The sequence below is a fragment of the Mustela putorius genome, unplaced genomic scaffold (genome assembly GCF_011764305.1).
Source record: "Mustela putorius furo isolate JIRA1106 unplaced genomic scaffold, ASM1176430v1.1 tig00003983_pilon_pilon_pilon, whole genome shotgun sequence".
NCBI classification, from domain to species: Eukaryota; Metazoa; Chordata; class Mammalia; order Carnivora; family Mustelidae; genus Mustela; species Mustela putorius.
The window spans coordinates 1,594,780-1,617,334 of NW_025422123.1; the positions used below are offsets into that span (position 1 = coordinate 1,594,780).

The 22,555-nt window shown below is 35.4% G+C and overlaps 1 protein-coding gene across 4 annotated transcripts in view; it reads left to right on the plus strand.

Annotated features, from left to right (window-relative positions):
- CEP85L (centrosomal protein 85 like) overlaps nucleotides 1-22,555 on the plus strand; it is a 180,268-nt gene that overhangs the window by 113,829 nt on the left and 43,884 nt on the right. For all 4 annotated transcript variants that reach the window (XM_045071266.1, XM_004740086.3, XM_004740087.3 and 1 more), the window contains one exon: nucleotides 2,600-2,717. In XM_045071266.1, coding sequence (XP_044927201.1) covers nucleotides 2,600-2,717 — 118 coding nt within the window. The remainder of the gene's footprint in view (nucleotides 1-2,599; nucleotides 2,718-22,555) is intronic.

A 22,555-nucleotide genomic window follows, 5' to 3' on the forward strand; every position in this document is an offset into this window, starting at 1 on the left:
GAGAGATCACAAATAGAGAGAGAGGCAGGCAGAGAAAGAGGGGGAAGCAGGCTCCCTGCTGAGCAGAGAGCCCAATGCGGGGCTCAATCCCAGGACCCTGGGATCATGACCCAAGCCAGAGGCAAAGACTTTAACCCACTGATCCACTCAGGCACTCCTATTTATGTTTTCTATGTTTTTATTTAACATAATTGATCTAGATTTTTGAACATATAAAAACAGTTCTAATAACCAATTTAGACTCTTTGTCTATTAATTATCATCTATGTCAGTTCTGGTTCACTTTCAGTTGACTAGTTTTTCTTTTTAGGTTATATTTTCCTGCTTCTTTGCATGCCTGGTAATTTTTGATGAATTTAAAATTTTATGAATTTTAGCTTTTTTTTGGATGTCACATATTTTTGTATTCCTGAACTTTGTTCTGCAGTCACGATTGACCTTTGTTGAAAATTGCTGCTAAATGATGCCCTGTGAATTAGGAAGTTTTCCACATGGCATTTGAAAACAGGTGCAGTTCTAGGCCCCAAGTAAGCAAGCCTCAGGTGCTGTTCCTTCTAATCTTTTTGGTTGACCACCATTCCCGCACATGTGCACTTTAAGTAGTTTTCCTCATGTGTTTATTCATTATCACTCCACTGAATAGTCAGGATGACTGCACTGTGAACTCTAGTTGTCTTCATTTTTCCAGTACCCGAGCTTTGTCCTTTCAGCTCAGAGAGGGCTCTTTACCTGTGTTGAGTGGGACCTGAAGCAGGAGGCTCTGGCAGTCATAGAGCTCATTTGTTGCGCATCTCCCAGAAATCTCTGTTCCTAAAGAACCAATGTCCAGTGTTTTGAGAGTCGTTGCTTCCTGTATTTCGTTCTGTTTTGTAGTTGTGTCAGGCAGAAGGGCACAACTGGTTTCTGTTACTCTGTATTGGCCAGAAGAGGACATTTAGTTTTCTTTGTAAAGCTTTAAATTCTTTGAAAAGTGTCATGATTAATCTCTCATAATTTATCTATTAACTATTTGAGGTTTTCTATGTGAATTTTCTTAAAGGATAGTGTGGTTCTGAGTAGAATAAGCTTTTTGATACAGTCTGAAACATACAACCTAACTTGCTCCAAAAGTTACTTTGTAAGTAATTTTAGCAGATCCCAAGCTATTTGTTTACCCATGTACCTTTTCTTAAAAGCTCTTTCTTCCTCATAATCTTATTATGAGACTAGTTATTAAAGATGAGCTCTTAACCTGGTGCCTGGTACCTAATAGTTTTCAAATAATAGTTGACCCTGAGCAACCCAGGTTTGAACTGCATGGGTCCACTTACAAATGGACTTTTTCCAAAAATGCAGTACTGTAAGTGTATTTTCTGTTCCTTATGATTTTCTTAATAATATTTTCTCTAGCTTTATTGTAAGAATACAGTATTTAATAAAGTATACAAAAGTTGTGTTAGTCAACTGTTCACATTACTGGTAAGGCTTCCAATCAACAGGTTATTAGTAGTTAAATTTGGGGAGTCAATTATTATATGCAGATTTTCAACTGTGTGGCAGTGCAGGGAGTCAGGGGTCAGTGCCTGTAAACCCCACACTGTTGAAATGTCAGCTGTATAAAGGATGTATAAACACAGAAGTTAAGTAACTTGATTAAAGTAAGCAATAAGCTGTTGAAGAAAGATTTGAACTGTATGGTGTCTATTTCTAACACAAAGTTATGTTAAAGTGAAATGTCTGTCATATGATCTCCCTGATAAGAGGAAGTAGAGATGCAACATGGGGGGCTTGGGGGTTAGGAAAAGAATAAATGAAACAAGATGGGATCGGGAGGGAGACAAACCATCAGAGACTCTTAATCTCACAAAACAAACTGAGGGTTGCTGCGGGGGGAGAGGGAGGGAGAGGGTGGTGGGGTTATGGACATTGGGGAGGGTATTATATTGCTATGGTGAGTGCTGTGAAGTGTGTAAACCTGGCAATTCACAGACCTGTACCCCTGGGGCTAAAAATACATTATATGTTTATTTTAAAAATTTAAAAAAATTTTTAAAAAAGTGAAATGTCTAAGCTGTCCAAATCTAAATCTGTCACCAAGTGAATTCTCTGTCATTGGTGATGCCTATGTGAAGCCTGTGTAACCTAGGATGTTGTTGAGAAGATACAGGCACAGAATAGCAGTTGGGCAAGATGATGTTCATGAAAATATCTTTCATTTCTGACAGTGAGATTCTGAGTAATGTCAGTGTTAAACAGAATTTATATGAATGAAAATAATGGATTTTAAGGTAAAGGAATTCCAAACTGAGGACATAACATTTATTATATTAGGTAAAAAGAAGAAAGCAAGCAAATGTGACTTTGTTATTATGTAAGAAGATTATTCTACTAAGATTATATTTTATATAATGCCAGAAGTATTCTACATTATAAATAAACTTCTTCTATGCTCCACATAATTCATGGTACTGTGGTTTTGAAAAATTCCCTATTATGAATTTTAAGGTTGATAATACTTTTAATTCTTACATCAAACTATTAGAAAACTTAAAATTCTGCTTTTAATGCTCTCTTAAAAAAGCATATTCTTTATAATGTCACCTCAATTTATGTTTTGCAGGCAGAAACAACAAATTACGCACCTACATGAGAGGATAAGGGATAATGAATTACGGGCACATCATGCCATGTTGGGACATTATGTAAACTGCGAAGATTCTTATGTGGCTGGTTTGCAGGTATGATAGAGAATTTTGTAGTTGTTGTTTTATTAGTAAAGCATGTGTTGGTTATATAATTAGCTTTTACAAGGATCCTTTTTAATTAATCCATTCACATGGTTCAAATTTATATACATAATAAAAGATGTCCAAGAACTGTTTTCCAAATGTCCAGTTTATATTCCCTCCCCACACATGTAAGGAATTACTATTACCAGTTTCTAATGTATCTTTCCAGAATTAAGGTATGTTATTAGCAGATATAAATGTATTTTTTCCCTATCCTCACAAAAAGAATCAAGATATATACATTATTCAGTGCCTTGCTTTTTCCCTTTACATTACATAAAATTATTTAAAATACAGTGATTAAAAAAGCAAAAACAGACTCATAGGTACAGAGAACAAACTGCTGGTTGCCCAGGGGAATGGGAAGAATGGGTGAAGGGGAGTGGAAGTACAGGCTTCCTGTTAATAAGTGAATAAGTCATGGGAGATAAAAGTTACAGGATAGGGAATCTAGTCAGTGGTATTGTAATAGTGTTGTATGATGACCGATGGCAACTACACATGTGAGCACAGTGTAACATGCAGACTTGTTGAGTCACGGTTTTGTACACCTGAAACTAATGTAGTGTGAGTCAACTATAATTCAGTTAAACAAATACAGTGATTATTTTTATATCTTTATAAAGATAACATCCCTTTCTTTTCTTTTATAGCTGATTGATTTCCTGTTGTGTGGAGATAGCATAATTTATTCATCTTATCCCTACTAGTCAGAATTTAGGTTGTTTCTAATTTGGGGCTACTGTAAATAATGTGAAGAATAACCTTTTGTAAATACTGTTTTGCTTATATCGCAAGTACTTTTGTAAGTTAAATTCTCAAGTGAAATTTATAGGTGTTGTATGAGTTGGTCATTTTTATTGTTATTATCAAATTGCTACTGTGTTACCAAACTGTGAGATGTTTACCCTTCTCTTACGTCAGGTAGGGTAGGGAGTTCTCACCATAGTTTTTAAAAAATTTAAAATCGTGTAAGATACATATAAAATCTACCATCTTAACCATTTTTCCCCATCTTAACCATTTTTAAATATATAGTTCAGGGGTGTCAGATACATTTACAATGCTGTGCAGCCATCAGCACCATCCATTTCCATACCTCTTTATGTCTTATCAAACTAAAACTTTGTACCCATTAAACACTAACTCCCCACTCACCTCCCCACCCCCTGGCAATACTGTTCTACTTTCATTCTCCATGATTTTGATTACTCTAAAATCTCATGTTAAATAAATCATACAGTATTTGTCTTTTTGTGACTGGCTTTTTTCACTTAATGTAGTTTCTTCAAGGTTCATCCGTGCCATAGTGTGTGAGAATTTTCTTCCTTTTTAAGGCTGAATAATATTCCATTATAGCCATGTTTTGTTTTATTCATTCCTCTCTTGATAGGCACTTTGTTCGCATCCACATTTTTTTAAAAGATTTTTTTATTTATTTGAGAGAGACCATGAGCATAAGCAGGGGAAAGGGCAAAGAGGGAAAGGAAAGAGCAGACTCCCTTCTGACTGGAGAGCCCAGTGCAGGGACCGATCCCAGGACTCCAAGATCATGACCTGAACCAAGGCAGATGCCTGATTGACTGAGCCACCCAGGTGCCCGTTTGCTTCTACATATTAGCTATAGTGAATAACGCTGTTGTGGACATTTTTAATATTTATTTGAATATAGGTATGTAAATATCTCTTGCTGACCCTGCTTTCAATTTTTTGGAGTATATATCAAAAAGTGAAATTGCTAGATCATATAGTAATTCTATTTTTAATTTTTTGAGGAAGCACCTTACTGTTTTCCACAGTGGCTGTACCATTTTGGATTTCCACCAGTAGTGTACAAGGGTTCTCGTTTCCCCACATTGTCACCAATACTTGTTACTTTTTGAATTTTGATAGTAGCCATCCCAGTGGATATGAGGTGGCATTTCATTGTAGTTTTGGCTTGCATTTTCTTAATGATTAATGATATGAGCATCTTTTTATGGCTTGTTGGCTATTTGTATAACTTTTAGAGAAAATATCTTTTCAAGTTCTTTGCCCATTTTTGAATTGGTTGCTTGTTTTTTGTTGTTGAGTTTTAAAAATTCTCTACATTCTAGATAGTAACCCTTTATTAAATATATGATTTGTAAGTATTTTTTCCCATTCTATTGATTGTTTTCTCTGTTGGTAGTGTCTTTTCATGCACAACATTTTTAATGTTTCAAGTCCAGTTTGTTTACTTTTTCTTTTATTGCCTGCGCCTTTGGTGTCACATCCAAGAACTCACTGACAAATTCAATGTCTTGAAGCTTTTGCCACATGTTTCCTTCGAGGAGTTTTATAGTTTTAGGTCTTATGTTTAGGTCTTTGATCTGTTTTCAGTGAATTTTTCTATTTGTTACTAGGTAAGGGTTCAGCTTCGTTCTTCTGCATGTGGATAATCCTGTTTTCCCAGCAGCATTTGTGGAAAAGACTTCCACATTGAATAGTCTTGGAACCTTGTTAAAAATCATTTTACCAGGTATGCCAGGATTTATTTCTGGACTCTGGATTCTATTCCATTGATCTATATGTGTCTTTTGTTACTCATTACCACACTGTTTTGAAGTCCAGAAGTATGAGTTCCCCAGTTTTGTTCTCTTTCTTAGTATTGTTTAAGCTGTTGTGGTCCATTGAGATTCTGTATGAATTTTATGGTGTTTTTCTCTTTCTTAAAAAAAAAGTGTTGATGTTGATAGGGATTGCAGTAGATAATTTTGACCTAATATTAACATGTTAACAATATTAAGAACATGGGATGTTTTTCCATTTATTTATGTCTTCATTTTCTTTCAGCAGTATTTTGTTATTTTTATTATACACATCTTTTATCTCCTTGGTTAATTCCTAAGTATTTTATTCTTTTTGATGCTTTTGTAAATAGGATTGTTTTCATAATTTCTTTTCCAGAGTGTTCATTGTTAGTACATAGAAATGCAACAAATTTTTGTCTGTTGATTTTGTATCCTAATACTTCATTGAATTTATTCAATAGCTCTATCAGGCTTTTTGTGGAATTTTTGCGATTTTCTACATATAGGATTGTATCATCTGAACACAGATGATTTCATGTCTTCCGTCCCAATTTAGATGTCTTGTATTTCTTTTCTTTGCCTAATTGCTCTGGCTGTAACTTCCAGTATTTTGTTAAATAGTAGTGGTGAAAATGGGTATCCTTGCCTAGTTCCTGATCTTTAGAGGAAAAGTTTCAGTCTTTCACCATTGTGTGTAATCTTTGCTGTGGGTTTTTTTCTATATAGCATTATTATTGTGAGGTAGTTTCCTTCTGTTCCTACTTTTTTGTGTTTTAATCACCAAAGGATGTTGAATTTTGTCATATACTTTTCAACGTCACTTGAGATGATTGTGGGTTTTTTTTTCCCCTTTATTCTATTAATGTGCTCTATTACATTGATCAGTTTTGATATGTTGAACCATGCTTGCATTCCAGGAATAAATCCTACTTGGTCATAGATTATAACCCTTTTAATATACTGCTGAATTCTGGGTGCCTGGGTGGCTCAGTGGGTTAAGCCACTGCCTTCGGCTCAGGTCATGATCTCAGGGTCCTGGGATGGAGGCCCGCAGCGGTCTCTCTGCTCAGCAGGGAGCCTGCTTCCCTCTCTCTCTCTGCCTGCCTCTCTGTCTACTTGTGATCTCTCTCTGTCAAATAAATAAATAAAATCTTTAAAAAAAATAAAAAATATACTGCTGAATTCAGTTTGTTAATATGTTGAGAATTTTTGCGTCAGAGATATTGGTGTGTAGTTTTCTTTTTAGTGTCTTTGGCTTTGGTATCAAAATAATGCTGTCTTCACAGAATGACTTAGGACATGTAGTTTCTCCTCTTTCAGTGTTTGGAAAAGTTTGAGAGGGATTGGTATTCTTTTTTTACATGTTTGGTAGAATTCACCAGTGAAGCCATCAGGTCCAGGGCTAGGGCTTTGTGTTTGGGGTGGAATGGAGCGGGTGGGGATGGTGGGCAGTGGAGTGGTGGAGCGGTGGGAGGAGATTTTGATTATTGATTCAATCTCTTAATAGATAGGTCTGCTCAGATTTTCTCTTTCTTCATGATTTAGTCTTGGTAGGTTTTATGTTTTTAGGAAATTGTCCATTGTATCTGGTTTATCCAGTTTGTCGGTGTATAATTAATTGTTCACAGTACTCCTAATCCTTTTTATGTCTATAGTGTCATTGTTTTCATTTCTGATTTTAGTAATTAGGGTCTTTTCCCTTAGTAATTAGGGTAAAGGTTTATCAATTATGCTGAGATTTTTTTCAGAGAACCACATTTTAGTTTCATTAATTTTCTGTATTTTTATATTCTCTATTTCATTTATCACTGTTTGAATCTTTATTATTTCATTCCTTCTGATAGTTTTGGGTTTAATTTATTCTCTTTCCAGACTTAGGCTATAAAGTTAGGTCGCTAATTTGAGATCTTTCTTCTTTTCTTCATATGGCTTTAATATGTTTTCCTCCTGAGTGATATTGAATTTCTTTTTACATATTTAAGTCCCATTCATATTTCTTCTCTGTGAAATGTCATTTCTTATCCACACTTCGGTTTTTTCTGTTAGGTATTGGTTTTTTGCTTATTAATTTTATAAGCCCTGTACATATAAAAGAATTAGCTTTTTGTCTAAGGTTGGACTTGAAAATACATTTTCTGAATTTATCATAATATTTTCTTCTATATGTGTCATTCTATTTCTTTTTCCTATATCTGTTATTTTCTACTATGAAGTTTCTCTAATTCTAATGAGTATTTATTTTATAAATAAGTCCTGTCTTCACTAATGAACCCATCTGAGAGAATAGTTACTAAATATCCACTGTCTTAAGTTGTGAGGTCACCAAGGTGAAGAATGGTTCCTACCTTCATTGACCTCAAACAAAGAGGGAGAGGCCATATAGGTAAACATGTTTACCCATTTCTTGAAAATTTATGTTCACTCTGGGTGAGGCAATGTCTAGGTGCAAGGAATAGAAGTGTGAATGAGGTTGGTTTTGCCACTGAGAGTACAGTCTAATAGGAACACATGGTATATAAGGCCTTATAACAAAATTTATACAACTGAAAAGGTGGCTTTCTCATACTGTTTTTAAGAATTTTTCTTAAAACTTGTTTATGTGGTTTTCTATATAGACTTTCTGCTTGGCTTGTTTACTTCCAAAACATTAAAAACTATTGGCATTTTTATTGGGATCAAAAGTGAGGATTAATAACTTTATGGCAGTATATATTTCTATTTATGGAAATTGTTTTGTCTTTATTTCTGGAATTTAAAAAAGTCATTTTAAGTTGAATATTTTTCCTCCGTTAAATTTTCAAACTTGTTTTTTTTTTTTTTTAATTAAAGGAAATATTGAAGACCAACTAATCTTCAGACTTACTTAAGGCAGAAGCATTTAAGAGAGATTCCAGCTTGCTTATCATACTTCAGTCACTAATACATCAGAATACCTCATTGCAATGTGGTCTCATCTTTTAGTTCTATCTTATGATAGTAAGGCTCTATGGTACTGGGATTAATAGTGTAGTTATTTAACAGTGGTATTTCTGTACTATGTAAGTAGTGTAATTTGCTTTCATAACAGTTTTATAGAATCATGCAGTTTCTCCTTGTAACTTTATTTTTCTGAATAAAGGGTTAGCTTGAATTATACAATTATTATATTATCAAAAATGTGTGTATCTTACTATCCATTTGAAAGCTGAAGAAAATGGTTTTTGACATAGCATCAGGCCAGTAGAGGGCTCTCCAAGTCAGGCTACAAGGACATATAGAAATAGCTGGCGGGATGTGGGAAAGGGGGCTGCTGAAAATAGTAGAAGGATTTTAAATTATCTAGTTACAGTAGTTACAATATTGTTGAGAAATTAGACTTCAAAAGATAGGGGCAATTAATAAAAGGGAATACAAGGAACACTGCAAATACTAGATGGGTGTTACAAATATATGAGATGAACTTTTTTTCAATAGATAACTGAAAAACAGTAAGGTTTTAAAAGAACAACAAATATGATAAAATACTTAGCAAATAAAAAATTTTTGGTGTGTGAATAGTGCTTTTCTTTTTTTCATTGAATAAATCTGACCTGTAATATGTAAATTTAAGGTGTATGCAGACTGGTACTTTTAACACATTTATATAATGTTTACTAACGTAGTAGTATTTATTGCATTAAATAGTTATAGTTTGTATTATTGTTTATATTCATTATACTGTGCATGAAATTTCTGTGGCATATTTACTACTCCCTACAAGTTTATGCCCTTGTATCCTATCACCCTGACCTCCATCTCTGCACCTCTCATCTCTTGGTAACCGCCATTTTACACTCTGGTTTTTACAGGTTTAATTTTTTTAGATTCTACACATAAGTGATATCCTACAGTACTTCTCTTTTTCTGTCTGACTTATATTGCTTAATGTGATGTGCTTCAGATCAATTCATGCCATTATAAATAGTAGAATATCTTCCTTTTTGTGTCCAGATAATATTCTACCGTATATATGTAACATCATATCTTTTTTATCCACTGATGGGCATATGGGTTTTTCCATATTCTAGCTATTATGAATAATGTTGTGATAGACATGGGAGGGTATGTATCTTGTCAAAATCCTGTTTGTGGGGTGCCTCGGTGGCTCAGTTCATTAAGCATCTGCCTTCTGCTCAGGTCATGATCCTAGAGTCATGTCCTAGGAGCCAGTCCTGCATCAGGCTCCCTGTTCAATGGGTAGTCTGTTTCTCCCTCTGACCCTCCCTCATCTTATTCTCTCTCTCTCTCTCTGTCTCATTTTCTCTCTCTCTAATAAGTAAATTAAATCTTCACAAAAAGAAACCCTGTTTGCATTTCTTGTGGGAATGTACCCAGAAATGATATTGCTGGATTGTATGGTAGATCTATTTTATTGGTCCATAGTAGCTGGACCAATTTACATTCCCACCAATGCTGTGTAAAAGGTTCCTTTTTCACCGCATCTTTGCCAGCATCTGTAATTTCTTGTCTTCTTGATGATAGTCATTCTAACAGGTGTGACAGGGTAGCTCATTGTAGTTTTGATTTGCATTTTCCTGATGATTAATGATATGGAGCATCTGACCATGTGTCTGTTAGCCATTTTGATGTTCTCTTTGGAAAAATATTGTTTAGTTCTTTTGCCCATATTTTTTTCTTTTGCCCATTTTTTATTAAAGTAGATTGTTTATTTTTAATTTATTAAATCAATTTCTTTATATATTTTGGATGTTAATCCTTTTCTGATATATGGTTTCCTAAAATATTTTCTTATTCTGTAGGTTGTTTATTCATTTTGTTAATTAGATCTTCTGTGCAGAGGCATTTGAGTTTGATGTACTTCTGTTTGTTGATTTTTGCTTTTGTTGTTTGTGCTTTTGATGTCATATCCAAAAAAACAAGTCATTGCTGAGACCAATATGATGAGTTTTTCCCTGTGTTTCATTCTAGGAGTTTTATGGTGTCAGATCTTTTAAGTCTTCCATCCATTTCAAGTTAATTTTTGTGAGTGGTGTCAGATAGGGACTCGATTTCATGGTTCTGTATGTGTTCCTACAGTTTACCCAGCACATTTGTTGTTCTTCTATGTGGTATTCTCTTGTCAAATACACCTTGATTGTATATGCCAGGATTTAATTCTGGGTTCTCTACTCTGTTCCATTGGTTGATGGGTCCTTTTTGTGCCAGTACCATACTGTTCTTATTATTATGGCTTTTTAGTATAGTTTGAAACCCAGAAGCATGATACCTCTGGCTTTAATTTTTTTTTCTTTGTTTCTCAGGATTGCTTTGGCTGTTGGGGTCTTTGTGATTCCACACAAATCTTAGAGTTATTTCTTCAATTTCTGTGAAGAATAATAGCAAAGGAATTTTTACCTTGGATGTATGAATAATGTTATTATTTATGCACAGCATTTTATATACACATTTTGGGGCCCGTAGTTTATTCATCCTACTTCCATAGCACATTAAACAAAAAAAATTAAAATTATCATATTCTGTATATTTGAGGTTAAATACGTAAATTTTTGAAATAAAATAACATTTTTATAAACATATTCTTGAGAAATAACTATTTACCTATTAAAAACTTTGAATAGCCTTACAATCAAGATGACCTGAAAAACATCATTAAATCTCATAGGTAGAAAATGAGAACTAGATATTCATCTTAAAATTCACACTTTCTAGATTGTTTTAATAGTAGAATTGCTTGAACTGAAGAGAGATTTGTATTTATAATGCTTTATACCAAGATTTCAACCTGTAGTTAACAGGCATTCTTGGAAAACAAACAAACAAATAGAATATAAGGGATTTTTTTTTTTACCTTTTGTTAAAAACTAAAGGAACTGTGGGGCACCTGGGTGGCTCATGGGTTAAGCCTCTGCCTTCAGCTCGGGTCATGAGCTCAGGGTCCTGGGATCGGGCCCCATGTCAGGCTCTCTGCTCAGCAGGCGGCCTGCTTCCCTCTCTCCCTCTGCCTGCCTCTGCCTGTTTGTGATCTCTATCTCTCTCTGTCAAATAAATAAAATAAACCTTTAAAAACAAAACAAACATAAAAACCAAAGGAGCTCCTCAGTGGCTTAGTCGGTTAAGCGTCTGCCTTCAGCTCAGGTCATAGTCCCAGGGTTCTGGGATTGAGTCCAATCAGGCTGCATGCTCTGGGGAGAGTCTACTTCTCCCTCTCCCTTTGCCTGCCTACACTCCCCTACTTGTTCTCTCTCTCCCTCTCTCTCTGCCAAATAAATAAATAAAATCTTAAAAAAATGAAGAAGAAAGAGATGTGACCGTTGGAAAGACCAACCAAATAATATTTATTTTAATTAAACTTCATTGATGCATCATTTCTTATTCTCTTTCCATTTTGTACTTTTTCTTTCCATTTATATAATTTTTTTCTATTTGTTTTTCCTTCAGCTGTTTTTTTCTACTACCAAGTCGTTTGGTTTTATTAAGCATTTTATAAATGAGTTCCACCTTTACAAATGAGCTTGTTCAACAAAACATAAACATCTAATGTGGTAAATGCTGGACCCACAAGAATGAAGAATAGTTTCTATTTTCATGGATCTTGAAGTCTACAGAGAGACTGTCAAAAAGCTGTGTAACCATTTCTTCAAAAATTATTTATGTTTACTGTGGATAAGGCACTGTATAGGTACTAGTAATGTAAATGTGAGTGAAGTTGTTTTCTTCAAATAGTGTACTCAAATGGGATCTAGATAAAGTGCGGTGGGAATCCCTACTAAGAACATAGAAACTAGTCTTCAGAGGCTGGCTCAGACTTCCTGCAGGAAGGATATCTGATCTGAGAACCTGATGAAGTAAAAGAATTTAGCAGGTAAAGTTCTTGAGGTATAATATACTGTGTGTGAAGAAGTCCAAAGGCAAGAGAAGAAATAATGCATTTGGAAAACTATAAATTATTGTTTGTGGATGAAGTGCAAAATGAGAGAAGAGTAGTGGTGAGAGTGTGCTTACAGACATGACCAGGCTCGTAAAGTAAAGGGCCCATTTGTCCCCCATTTAGGTACAGTTCCAGTTAGTTAATGCCTTTTGTACTAGCACAGTGATTAATAGCACCCTCTTTTACTCTCCGAAGTATCCTAGTTTGGTTACCCCAGTGGCATAACAGATTTATGGTAGATATTCAGGCAGAAACTAGTTAGGAGGTTATCTCAGTAGTCTTAAACTTAGATGAACACACCTGAATTTTAAAACACCATTGGTCATGACAAGAGAAGGAATATTTATTAAAGCTCTCTGTGACTTAAGCATGGGCTTGATTTAAGGAGTTTAGTGAGTTAGAGAATGGGCAAAATTGCTTGGTTCATATTGTCAAAGATCAGGATAGAGATGACAACATCAGGAATAAGTTTAGAGGAGGAAAATAAGGAGGTAAGCTTATATATTGTAAATTTAGGACTCAGGTGAAGAATGAGGCTGATACACATTGTAGGTCTAAGGGAGAGATGAGAGATTTAGCACTTGTCAGTCCACCTGGGTGGTGGTTGAAGGTTGGGCATGATCATGTATTCAAGGAGTGAAGAAAATGGGACTCAGAAGTGAAGACGGGGACTAGCCATATTTTAGAAGGCAGTAAAAAGAGCACAGCCTGCAAAGGGACATGGCAGGAGTGGGTGGTATGTGGTATTGTCACAGAAATGAAGGGAAGACACTCAGAGCCTGAAAAAGAATTTAAAGGCTTAAAGCATTTCTGGCTTCAGATTTTCCTCTTTCTGTCTGCTTCATTTCATGTACAAGTTCTACAGCCTGTCCTGCTATGAAACACTTTTCCGTAGTGCAGATTTGCCTATGCACAAATGGTAGATAGAATGTTGGTGTAGTTTTCAAGTTGCGTTGGTTCTGATGCGGTTTTTGTTTTGTTCTTTCAGACAAGGGGAGTTAGACTAGTGGGAGTTAAATTAGAATCTTTGGCAGGCTGCAGAAAAGGCCTAGGCTCACCTACTGCATTGGCAGCAGAAGCCTCTTCAAGCTGCATTTTCAGAGAACTGTAAGAGTGCTGTGCTGCCTTTAGAAATGGACTTCCTCTTTTAGTGGTTTGGGGACATGGCAGGTTGTGTTGCCTCCTCCCCACCTGAATAGTAGTCCCTGTATTGCAGAGTTCTAACTATATCATCTCAACACCCATCAGACCTGCTCTAATTAAAATGACATCAGCATTTTGATAATTTCTGTGCATATGGTTGTTCAGTATTAACTATGACTGCCTGTCCAAAATGTTGAGCTCTTCTCCCCAGTTAGTTTTGATTAGTAATCTGGCTCAAGTTGTATAGGCTTTGAATGGACTATTTTTGTTTTTACTTTTCCTTTAAGACCTACTACTTTTAGTGCTTGATTTTTGAATGGTTTTCCAGAAATGTGTATATTTCATTGTCCTAGAAACACCTTATTATTGGTAAAATTAATAAATCTTATATTTTAGAGCAGTTATAGGTTCAAAACAGAGGTGAGCAGAATGTACAGAGTTCTCATGTATCCTGTGCCACCACATACCTATAGCTTTCTTCACTGTTGACATCCCGTATCACAGGGTATCTCTGTTACTATTGAACCTATATTGACACATCATTATCACTCAAAGGCCGTAGTTCATGTTAAGGTTCACACTTGGTCTTGACAATTCTGTGAGTTTGGACAAATATATAATGACCTATATCCATCATTGTAGTATCGTACAGAATAGTTTCAGTGCCCTAAAAATCTGTGCTCTGCCTGTTCATTCCTTCTTCTCTCTTAGCCCCTGGCAACAACCAGTCTTTTTATTGTCTCTATAGTTTTGCCTTTTCCAGAATGTGATACAGTTGGAATCATACTGCATATAACTTTTCAAGATGGCTTCTTTCACTTCATAATATATACTCTTAAATTTCTTAAATCTTTTTTAAAAATATTTTATTTATTTGAGAGAGAAAGTGAGAGATAGAGCAGAAACAGAGTCGGGGTGGGGAGCAGAGGGGGAGGGAGAAGTAGACCCTGCTGCTGAGGAGGGAGCCAGATGTTGGCCTTGACCCCAGGACCCTGGCATCATGATCTGAGCCAGAGGTCATGAGCTTAACCAACAGAGCCACCCAGGCACCCCTCCTCTATGTCTTTTCACATATTGATAGCCTATGTCTTTTTAGTACTGAATAATATTCCATTATCTGGATGTACCACAGTTTATCTGTTCACCCACTGAAGGAAATTTTAGTTATTTTCAAGTTTTGGCAAATATGAATAAAGCTGCTAAAAACTTCCATGTGAAGCTTTTTGTGTAGAATGCTTTCTGTTCATTTGGGTAAATACTAGTGAACACAATTGCTCAATCGTGTATGTGGTCAGAGTATTTTCAGTTTTCAACTCACTGCCAAACTGTCATTCCAAGTGGCTTTAATACTTTACATTCCCACCATTTTGAATGGAAGTTTCTGTTGTTCCATACCCTCACCAATATTTGGTGTTGCCAGTGTTTTAGATTTTGGCTATTCTGATAGGTGTGTGGAGTTAGGTTGCTCTGTGTTTTAATTTGTAATTCCCTAAAGATGTTGGATTTTGAACATATTTTCATATATTTGTTTGCCATCTGTATATTTTCTTCAGTGAGGTGTGTCTGTTCAGGTCTTAACCCCATTTTTAATCATGTTATTTTTAAATTTTGAGTTTTAGGAGTTTTTATAGTTTGGATACAAACCCTTTATCAGATGGATCATCTGCAAATAGTTTCTGCCAGTTTGTGGCCTGTTTTCTCATTTTCTCGGTAGTCTTCTGCAGAGCAGAAATTTTTAATGAAATCCAGCTTATTATTTGTTTCTTTTTTGGATCATACCTTTGGTAATGTATCTAAAAGTCATTGCCATAATCATAGTCTTCTAGGTTTTTTCCTATGTTCTAGGGGTTTTATAGTTTTGTATTTTATGTTAAGGTCTGTGGTCCATTTTTAGTTGTTTTTTTGGAGAGTGTAAAACCTGTGTCTATAGATTGATTTTCTTGCACGTGGATGTCCCATTGTTCACCATGATTTGTTAAAAAGACTTCTTTCTGCTCCATTGTATAGCTTTGTTCCTTTGTCAAAGATCAGTTAACTTGTATTTGTGTCAGTCTATTTCTGGGCTTTCTATTCTGTTCCATTGATCTGTTTGGTCTTTCCACAGTGTCACACATTCTAGATTACTGTAGGTTTATTTTACGTCTTAAAGTCAGATAGTGTCAGTCCTCTGTCTTTGTTCTTCTCCTTCAGTATTATGTTGGCTATCCTGGATCCTTTGTTTTTCCATAGAAACTTTAGAATCAGTTTGTTCCTATCCACAAATAACTTGCTAGGATTTTGCTTGAGATTGCATTGAATCTATAGATTAAGCTAGGAAGAACCTAACATCTTGACAGCCCTGAGTCTATCTATGAACATGGAGTATCTCTTTATTTTGTTCTTCTTTGATGTCTTTGATCAGAGTTTTGTAACTTGACTTATATATATCTTGTATATATTTTGATATATTTTTACTTATTTCATTTTTTGAGTGCTAATGTAAATGGCAGTGTGTTTTTATTTTTATTATTTATTTATTTAAATAATTTATTTATTTGAGAGAGAGTGTGTGTGTGAGAGAGAGCACAAGCTGGAAGGGGAAGGTGCAGGAGAGGAAGAGGGAGGAGCAGACTCCCTGCCTAGCCGGGAGTGTGATGAGGGGCTGGATCCCAGGACGCTGGGGTCATGATCTGAGCTGAAGGCAGACACTTAACCGACTGAGCCACCCAGGTACCTGGCAGTGTGTTTTTAATTTTAAACTCCACTTGTTCATTGATGGTATATAGGAAAAGAATGACTTTCACATATTAACCTTGTCTCTTGCAACCTTTCTATAACTGCTTATTAGTTTCAGGAGGGTTTGTTTTTGTTGTTGTTGTTGTTGTTGTTGTCTTTTTACAGTGATTTCCTATATAGGTGATCATGTCATCTATGAACAAAAACTGTTTTTTTTTTTTCCTTTTTTCCCAACTGCCATACATTTTATTTCCTTCTCTTGTCTTACTGCATTCTTTAGGACTTCCAGTACAGTGTAGAAAATCAGTGGTGGGAGGAACATCCTTGCCTTGTTACTGATAGTAGCAGGAACACTTCCATTTTTTTACCATTAATTCTGCTGTTAGCTGTAGGTTTTTTGTAGATGTTCTTTATCAAGTTTAGTAAGTTTGCCTCTATTCTAAGTTTGCTCAAGGTTCTTATCATAAATAACTGTTGAATTTTGTCACATTTATTTTTTCCTCAGTAGCCTGTTGGTGTGATGGATTATATTAATTGATTTTTTAATGTCAAACAAGCCTGAATTGCTGGGATAAATTTCTATTGGTTATGGTAAATAGTTCTGTTTATACATTCTTAGACTTAATTTGCTTTTTTTTTTTTTTTTTTTTTTTTTAGGTTCTGCTTTTATAGAATATTTAGCCTGTGGTTTCCTTTCTATTTATTTATTTACTTAAAAAAACTTTTCTTTTGGTTATCTCTACACCCAATGTGGGGCTTGAACTCAAAAGCCTGAAGGATTCATATGCTCTTCCAAACAGAGCCAGCTACGTACCCCAGTAATTTTCTTTTCCTATAATGTCTCTGTTTCCTTTGGTATTAGGATAATTGTAGCCTTATAGAATGAGTTAGAAGTATTCCCTCTGCTTCTGTGTCTGGAAATGATTGTAGAAAGTCAGTATAATATTCTACTTAAATGTTTGATAGAATTCACCAGTAAACCCATCGAAGCCTGGTGCTTTCCATTTTGGAAGGCTATTAATTATTGATTCAATTTCTTTAATAAATTTAGACCTATTCAGATTATCTATTTCTTTTTACATGAGTTTTGGCAGATTGTGTTTTTCAAGAAATTAGTCCATTTCATCTAGGTCATCAAATATGTGGACATAAAGTTGTCCATAATATTCCTTTATTATATTTTTAATGTCCACAAGGTGTGTAGTGATACTTCCCTTTAACTTTTGGTATTAATAAGTTTGTGTCTTCTCTCTTTTATCTTAGCTAGCCTGTCTAGAAGGCTTTTGATTTTATAGGTCTTTTCCAGAGTGAACTTTCAGGTTTTTGATTTTCTGTATCGATTTTCTGTTTTCAGTTTCATCGATTTCTGCCTTTATTCTTTTCTTCTACCTACTTTGTTTTTCTTTATCTAGTTTCCTAAGCTTGAATCTTAGATAATTGATTTTAAATCCTTCTTTTTCAATATATGCTTTTGATGGCATAAATGTCCCTCTAAACACTGCTTTGACTCCATCCTACAAATTTTAGATAATCTGCATTTTCATTTCCATTTACTACAAAATATTTTAATTTCTTTCAAGATTTCTTCTTTGACCCATGTTTAGAAATGGATTAATTTCTAAGCATTTTGCGATTTTATAGCTACCTTTCTGTTGATTTCTGGTTTAATTCCATTATGGTTGGAGAGAGCATACATTGTACAATATCTCCTTTAAATTTGTTAAGGCATGTTTTATCACCCAAAACGTGGTCTGTTTTGGTGAATGTTCTATGTGAGCTTGAGAAGAATGTGTAATCTGAAGCAGTCTATCGATACATGTCAGTTACATCCAGTCAATTGAGGATGATGTTTAGTTCAATTTTGTGCTTATTAATTTTCTGCTTGATGGATGTTTTCAGTTCTGATACAGAGTTGTTAAAATCTCCAACTATTAAAGTGGATTCATCTGTTGTTCCTTGTAGTTCTCTCCGTTTTTACCTCACATTTTTGCTGCTGTCTTGTTAGGCACATGCACATTAAGGATTGTTAAGTCCTCTTAGAGTTTTGACCCCGATAACTTTCCTTTCTGTAAAGTCTGCTTTTTCTGAAATTAATTTAGCTACTCCACTTAACTATTTCTTTAAAATTTAAGTACTAGTTAAACAAAATAGTGTAATATTGGTTTCAAGAGTAGAATGTAGTGATCCATCACTATGTATAACAACCAGTGTTCATCATAACAACTGCCCTCCTTAATACACATCACCTGTTTAGCTCATCTGCCACCCGCCTCCCTCCATAAACCCTGAGTTTCTTTTCTGTTGTTAAGTGTCTCTTATGGTTTGTATCCTCTCCTCTCTCTCTCTCTTTTCCTTCCCACATGTTCATCTGTTTTGTTTCCTAAGTTCCAAATATGAGTGAAATCATATCTGGGCCTGAGTTTTTGTATCTGACAGTCTGGAGACATTCTCAGTCATCACTGTTTCAAATACTGCTTTCATTTTCTCCTCCTCCTCCTTGTAGTGTTATACCCTTTATAGTTATCTCACAGTTCTTACAGTTCTTGGATATTCTTTTTTATTTTTAACAGTCTTTTTTTTTTTCTTCTTAAGTTTTGGAAGAACTGTGTTTAGAGACATTCTTTTTTTTTTTTCTTTTTAAATGTTTATTTGAGAGAGTGAGAACGTGTTTGGGGTAGCAGGGGTTGGGGGGACAGAAGGAGAGCATCCTCAAGCAGATTCTGCTAAGTGCAGAGTCCAATGTGGGGCTCAGTCTCATGACCCATGAGATTATGACCTGAGCCAAAACCAAGAGTCGGATGATCAGCCAACTGAGCCACCCAAGTGCCCGTCAGAAACATTCCTTTTTCTGTTAACAGTATTTCTGATGTCTCATTTTTTTTCTTCTTTCTAAGAATAGCCACCTCTGTGCTTCCATTATCCATCTATTCTTGTCTGTTGTTTATCTTAGCATTAATGCCCTATATTAATCATAGTTTAAAAAAAAATCTCTGGTCTGATAATTCCAGCATTCCTATCATATCTGACTCTGCTTCTCATGCCTGTTCAATATCTGCAGACTGTGATTTTGCCTTTTAATATATTTAGTTTTTTGTTGAAAGTTAGACCTGATGTACTAAGTCAAATGAAATGTGATAAATATGCCTTTAGTAATAAAATGGTAAGGTATAGTGGGAGAAGTCCTCTGTAGTCCTGTGATCAAGTCTTATTCTTTTAGTGAGCCTGTGCTCCTGGAATGTGAACTTCCCATTCAATCATGGGACAGGATGGTTCAAGGCAACTGGAATTTAGTGTTTTCTTCTAGGTAGGTTAGCTTTCTTCTAGGTAGGTTAGTCTCTAGTTAAATAGTTTATCCTGAAGACAGGTCTTGTTAAGAAGAACATAGTATTCTGGTATATTTCAGAGTGGTTCTTTTTCTCCTCTTCCTGCTGGAAACATGAAGAGATTTTCCCCTGGTGTTCACTGTGAGGACATAGTAGAGCTCATGGAGATAAAACTCAGACAAGTCAGTTGTCTCCTGTGACTGGGTCTCCCTGGAGTTTTTGACTTTCAGACTGGTATACTCTGAGCCTCCAGTAGTTCCATCAGTTTCAGTTCTTTTTTCCTACTTCAGCATTGGTTGCAAGGAATATTCTGTTCTGGTAAGTGTGACTTTCTCTATTCACTTGTTTCTCCAATTCTGGGGGTAGCAGTTTACTCTGTGACCTTATTTCTGTCAGATCTAAGAAGAGTTACAGATTTTTCAGTTTGTTCATCTTTTTTACTTGTAAGTAAAACAGATGAAGGGGAAATTTCTGAGCTCATTACATGCCAAATTAGAAACTATAAGTCCATATTATTTTTTTTAGTTTCTTAGCCTAGCCTACCCATCTTACTGAGTTCTAGGCCCACCTCTCTGTCTACTGTTCATCTCTATTTGTATGTTCAACTGGTATCTTAATATCAATTGGTTCTAATTGTAATTAAGTACATCTACATAGACCTGTTCTATATGACCTCCTTACTTCAGCTCAAAATATGATCTTCCCTGTTACTTGACTCAAAATCTCAAACCATGGTCATAGATGACATTTCCTGTCTATTCACTTCTTTAAAAAAAGTTTTTGCTAAATCTTCTCAATTCTACATCTAGACTTTCTTCATTCTGTTTTGTGTGCTCTTGTTCAGCTCCTCTTTTTGTCCAACTAGGTTAGAATAATTTTTTTTAAGATTTATTTTAGAGAGAGAGAGCACACATATGTGCCACTGTGGGGAGGGGTAGAGGGAGAGAATCTTCAAGCAGATTCTTTGCTGAGCATAGAGCCTGACATGGGGCTTGATCTTAAAACCCATGAGATCATGAGCTGAGCTAAAAGCAAAAGCCAGGTGCTTAACTGATATGAGCCACCCAGGAGACCCTAGAATAATTACATAAAGTGAATTCATATCCATTCTCAGTATCTTCTAATTCCTGCTGCCCACTGCATCCAGTTGTTGTAGCACTTGCTTGTCCTTTTTACCCTTCTCTTTCCCTTCAATCAAACGTTACTGAGAATCTACACATAACGCTAAATGCCAGGGAATACAGAAATTTACAAAACACAGTTTACAATCTTCTTAAATCATGCTACTTTGTTGTTATAAAACGATCACAAGTTTTCCCATTTCCTATGAATTAAGATTTAATTCTGAACCTTGTGATTCTATAGTATGGCCCCACTTGGATTTTTAAACTTTTCCTTCTATCCATCCCCCCCGCCCCCCGCCTTTTATCCATACTTTAAAGATATGGGTACTCTGAATATATTCCATTTCTACCTTTTTAAAATGTTCTTTCTGGAATACTTTTCTGAATCCTCCTCATTTTCAAAGTCTATCTCAAAAGTTCCCTCCCCCATAAAGCTTTTTTCCTTATTCTTCTGGTGCTGTCTTCATTTATCTTCCAACCTCCCTATACTTTGTACTTAAGATGACTTTTCATAGGTGCTGGGGTGGCTCAGTCAGTTAAGCATCTTCCTTTGGCTCAGGTCATGAACCCAGGTTTCTGGGATTGAGTTCTGCATCGGGCTTGGTGGGGAGTCTGCTTCTCTCTCTCCCTCTGCCCCTTCCCCCCACTCAGTGTCTGTCTGTCTGTCTCTCTCTCTAATAAATACAATCTTTAAAAAAAAAAAAGATGACTTTTCTTTGGCTACTGTATTATATGGTGTCCTGTATATAATTATCTGAGGATTTCTCGTATGCTTCTGATAGAATTTGAGTTTTTGAAGGATAGTGCTAGAGTCTGTCATCTTTGAAATACCCAGCACATGATAAAATGCTATTTATGTAATTTTTGAATTGTAGCTTCACCTTTTGGTGAAGTATGAGTTCCTCAAGGTCTAGTTCAAATTCATTTGTATAAAACTTCCCTTAGCTACCATATAGTACCACTATCTTAGCACTTACACAGTTTTCATTTTCTTTTTTTGTGATACTTTACTAAACTGATGGGGACTTGACTTTATCAACTGTTGAATCCCAGTACACAATTCCTAACATGTGCTTAGTAAATACTTGTTGAATAAGTAGAAAAATAATGTCCACTTATTGTGGACATTATTATTCAACTTGTGTTGAGTAAGTAGAAAAATAATGTTTCTTCACTTTGACATTACTTTATTGGTATCTCTTTTGGCACTTACCACATTCTAATTTACTTGAGGAAATATTTACATTTTCTGATTGCCGTCTCCTGGTTGTAATGCTGCAAGGGAAACGGGAAAAATCTCATCTGAAGTCCTTACAAAGCCTCACTCATGGAAACAAGAATACATTTGTTCAATCAGCAATTATTTTTTTGAGCTCTTATTTTATGCCAGTGATTATTCTGGGAAATAGGGGTCTAAGAACAACTAAGGTGGGCAAAAATTTCTGCTTTCATGGACCTTATTTTCTAGTTAGGGGAAACACTTTCTTAATACTTACCAAGTTTATGGGGTGCCTGGGTGGCTCAGTGGACTAAAGCCTCTGCCTTCGGCTTGGGTCGTGATCCCAGGGTCCTGGGATCAAGCCCTACTTCGGGCTCTCTGCTTAGCAGGGAGCCTGCTTTCCTTCCTCTCTCTCTCTGCTTGCCTCTCTACCTACCTGTGATCTCTGTCTGTCAAATAAATAAATAAAATCTTTTAAAAAATCAAAAGTACTTACCAAGTTTAATATTAGCTGGAAGTGATCACCTGTTAAGAATTTTTTCTTTAGTTTCTATTTCCCTGGAACTTTCACTTCTATTTAATGTACTACTATGTCTCTAATTATATTTTATAACCAAAAAAGTTGCCTTTTATTAAGCTTCTGTTTATGTGATAGGAACTTTATATATTTTACCTCTGTTTTTCAAAAAACAAAAACAAAAAACACTGCAAGGTAAGCTTTATTATTTCTGTTTTATAGATAGGAAGACTGAGGCTTGGCATTGGTAAGCAAATCAACTTGATTTAATCATGGCATATAACTAC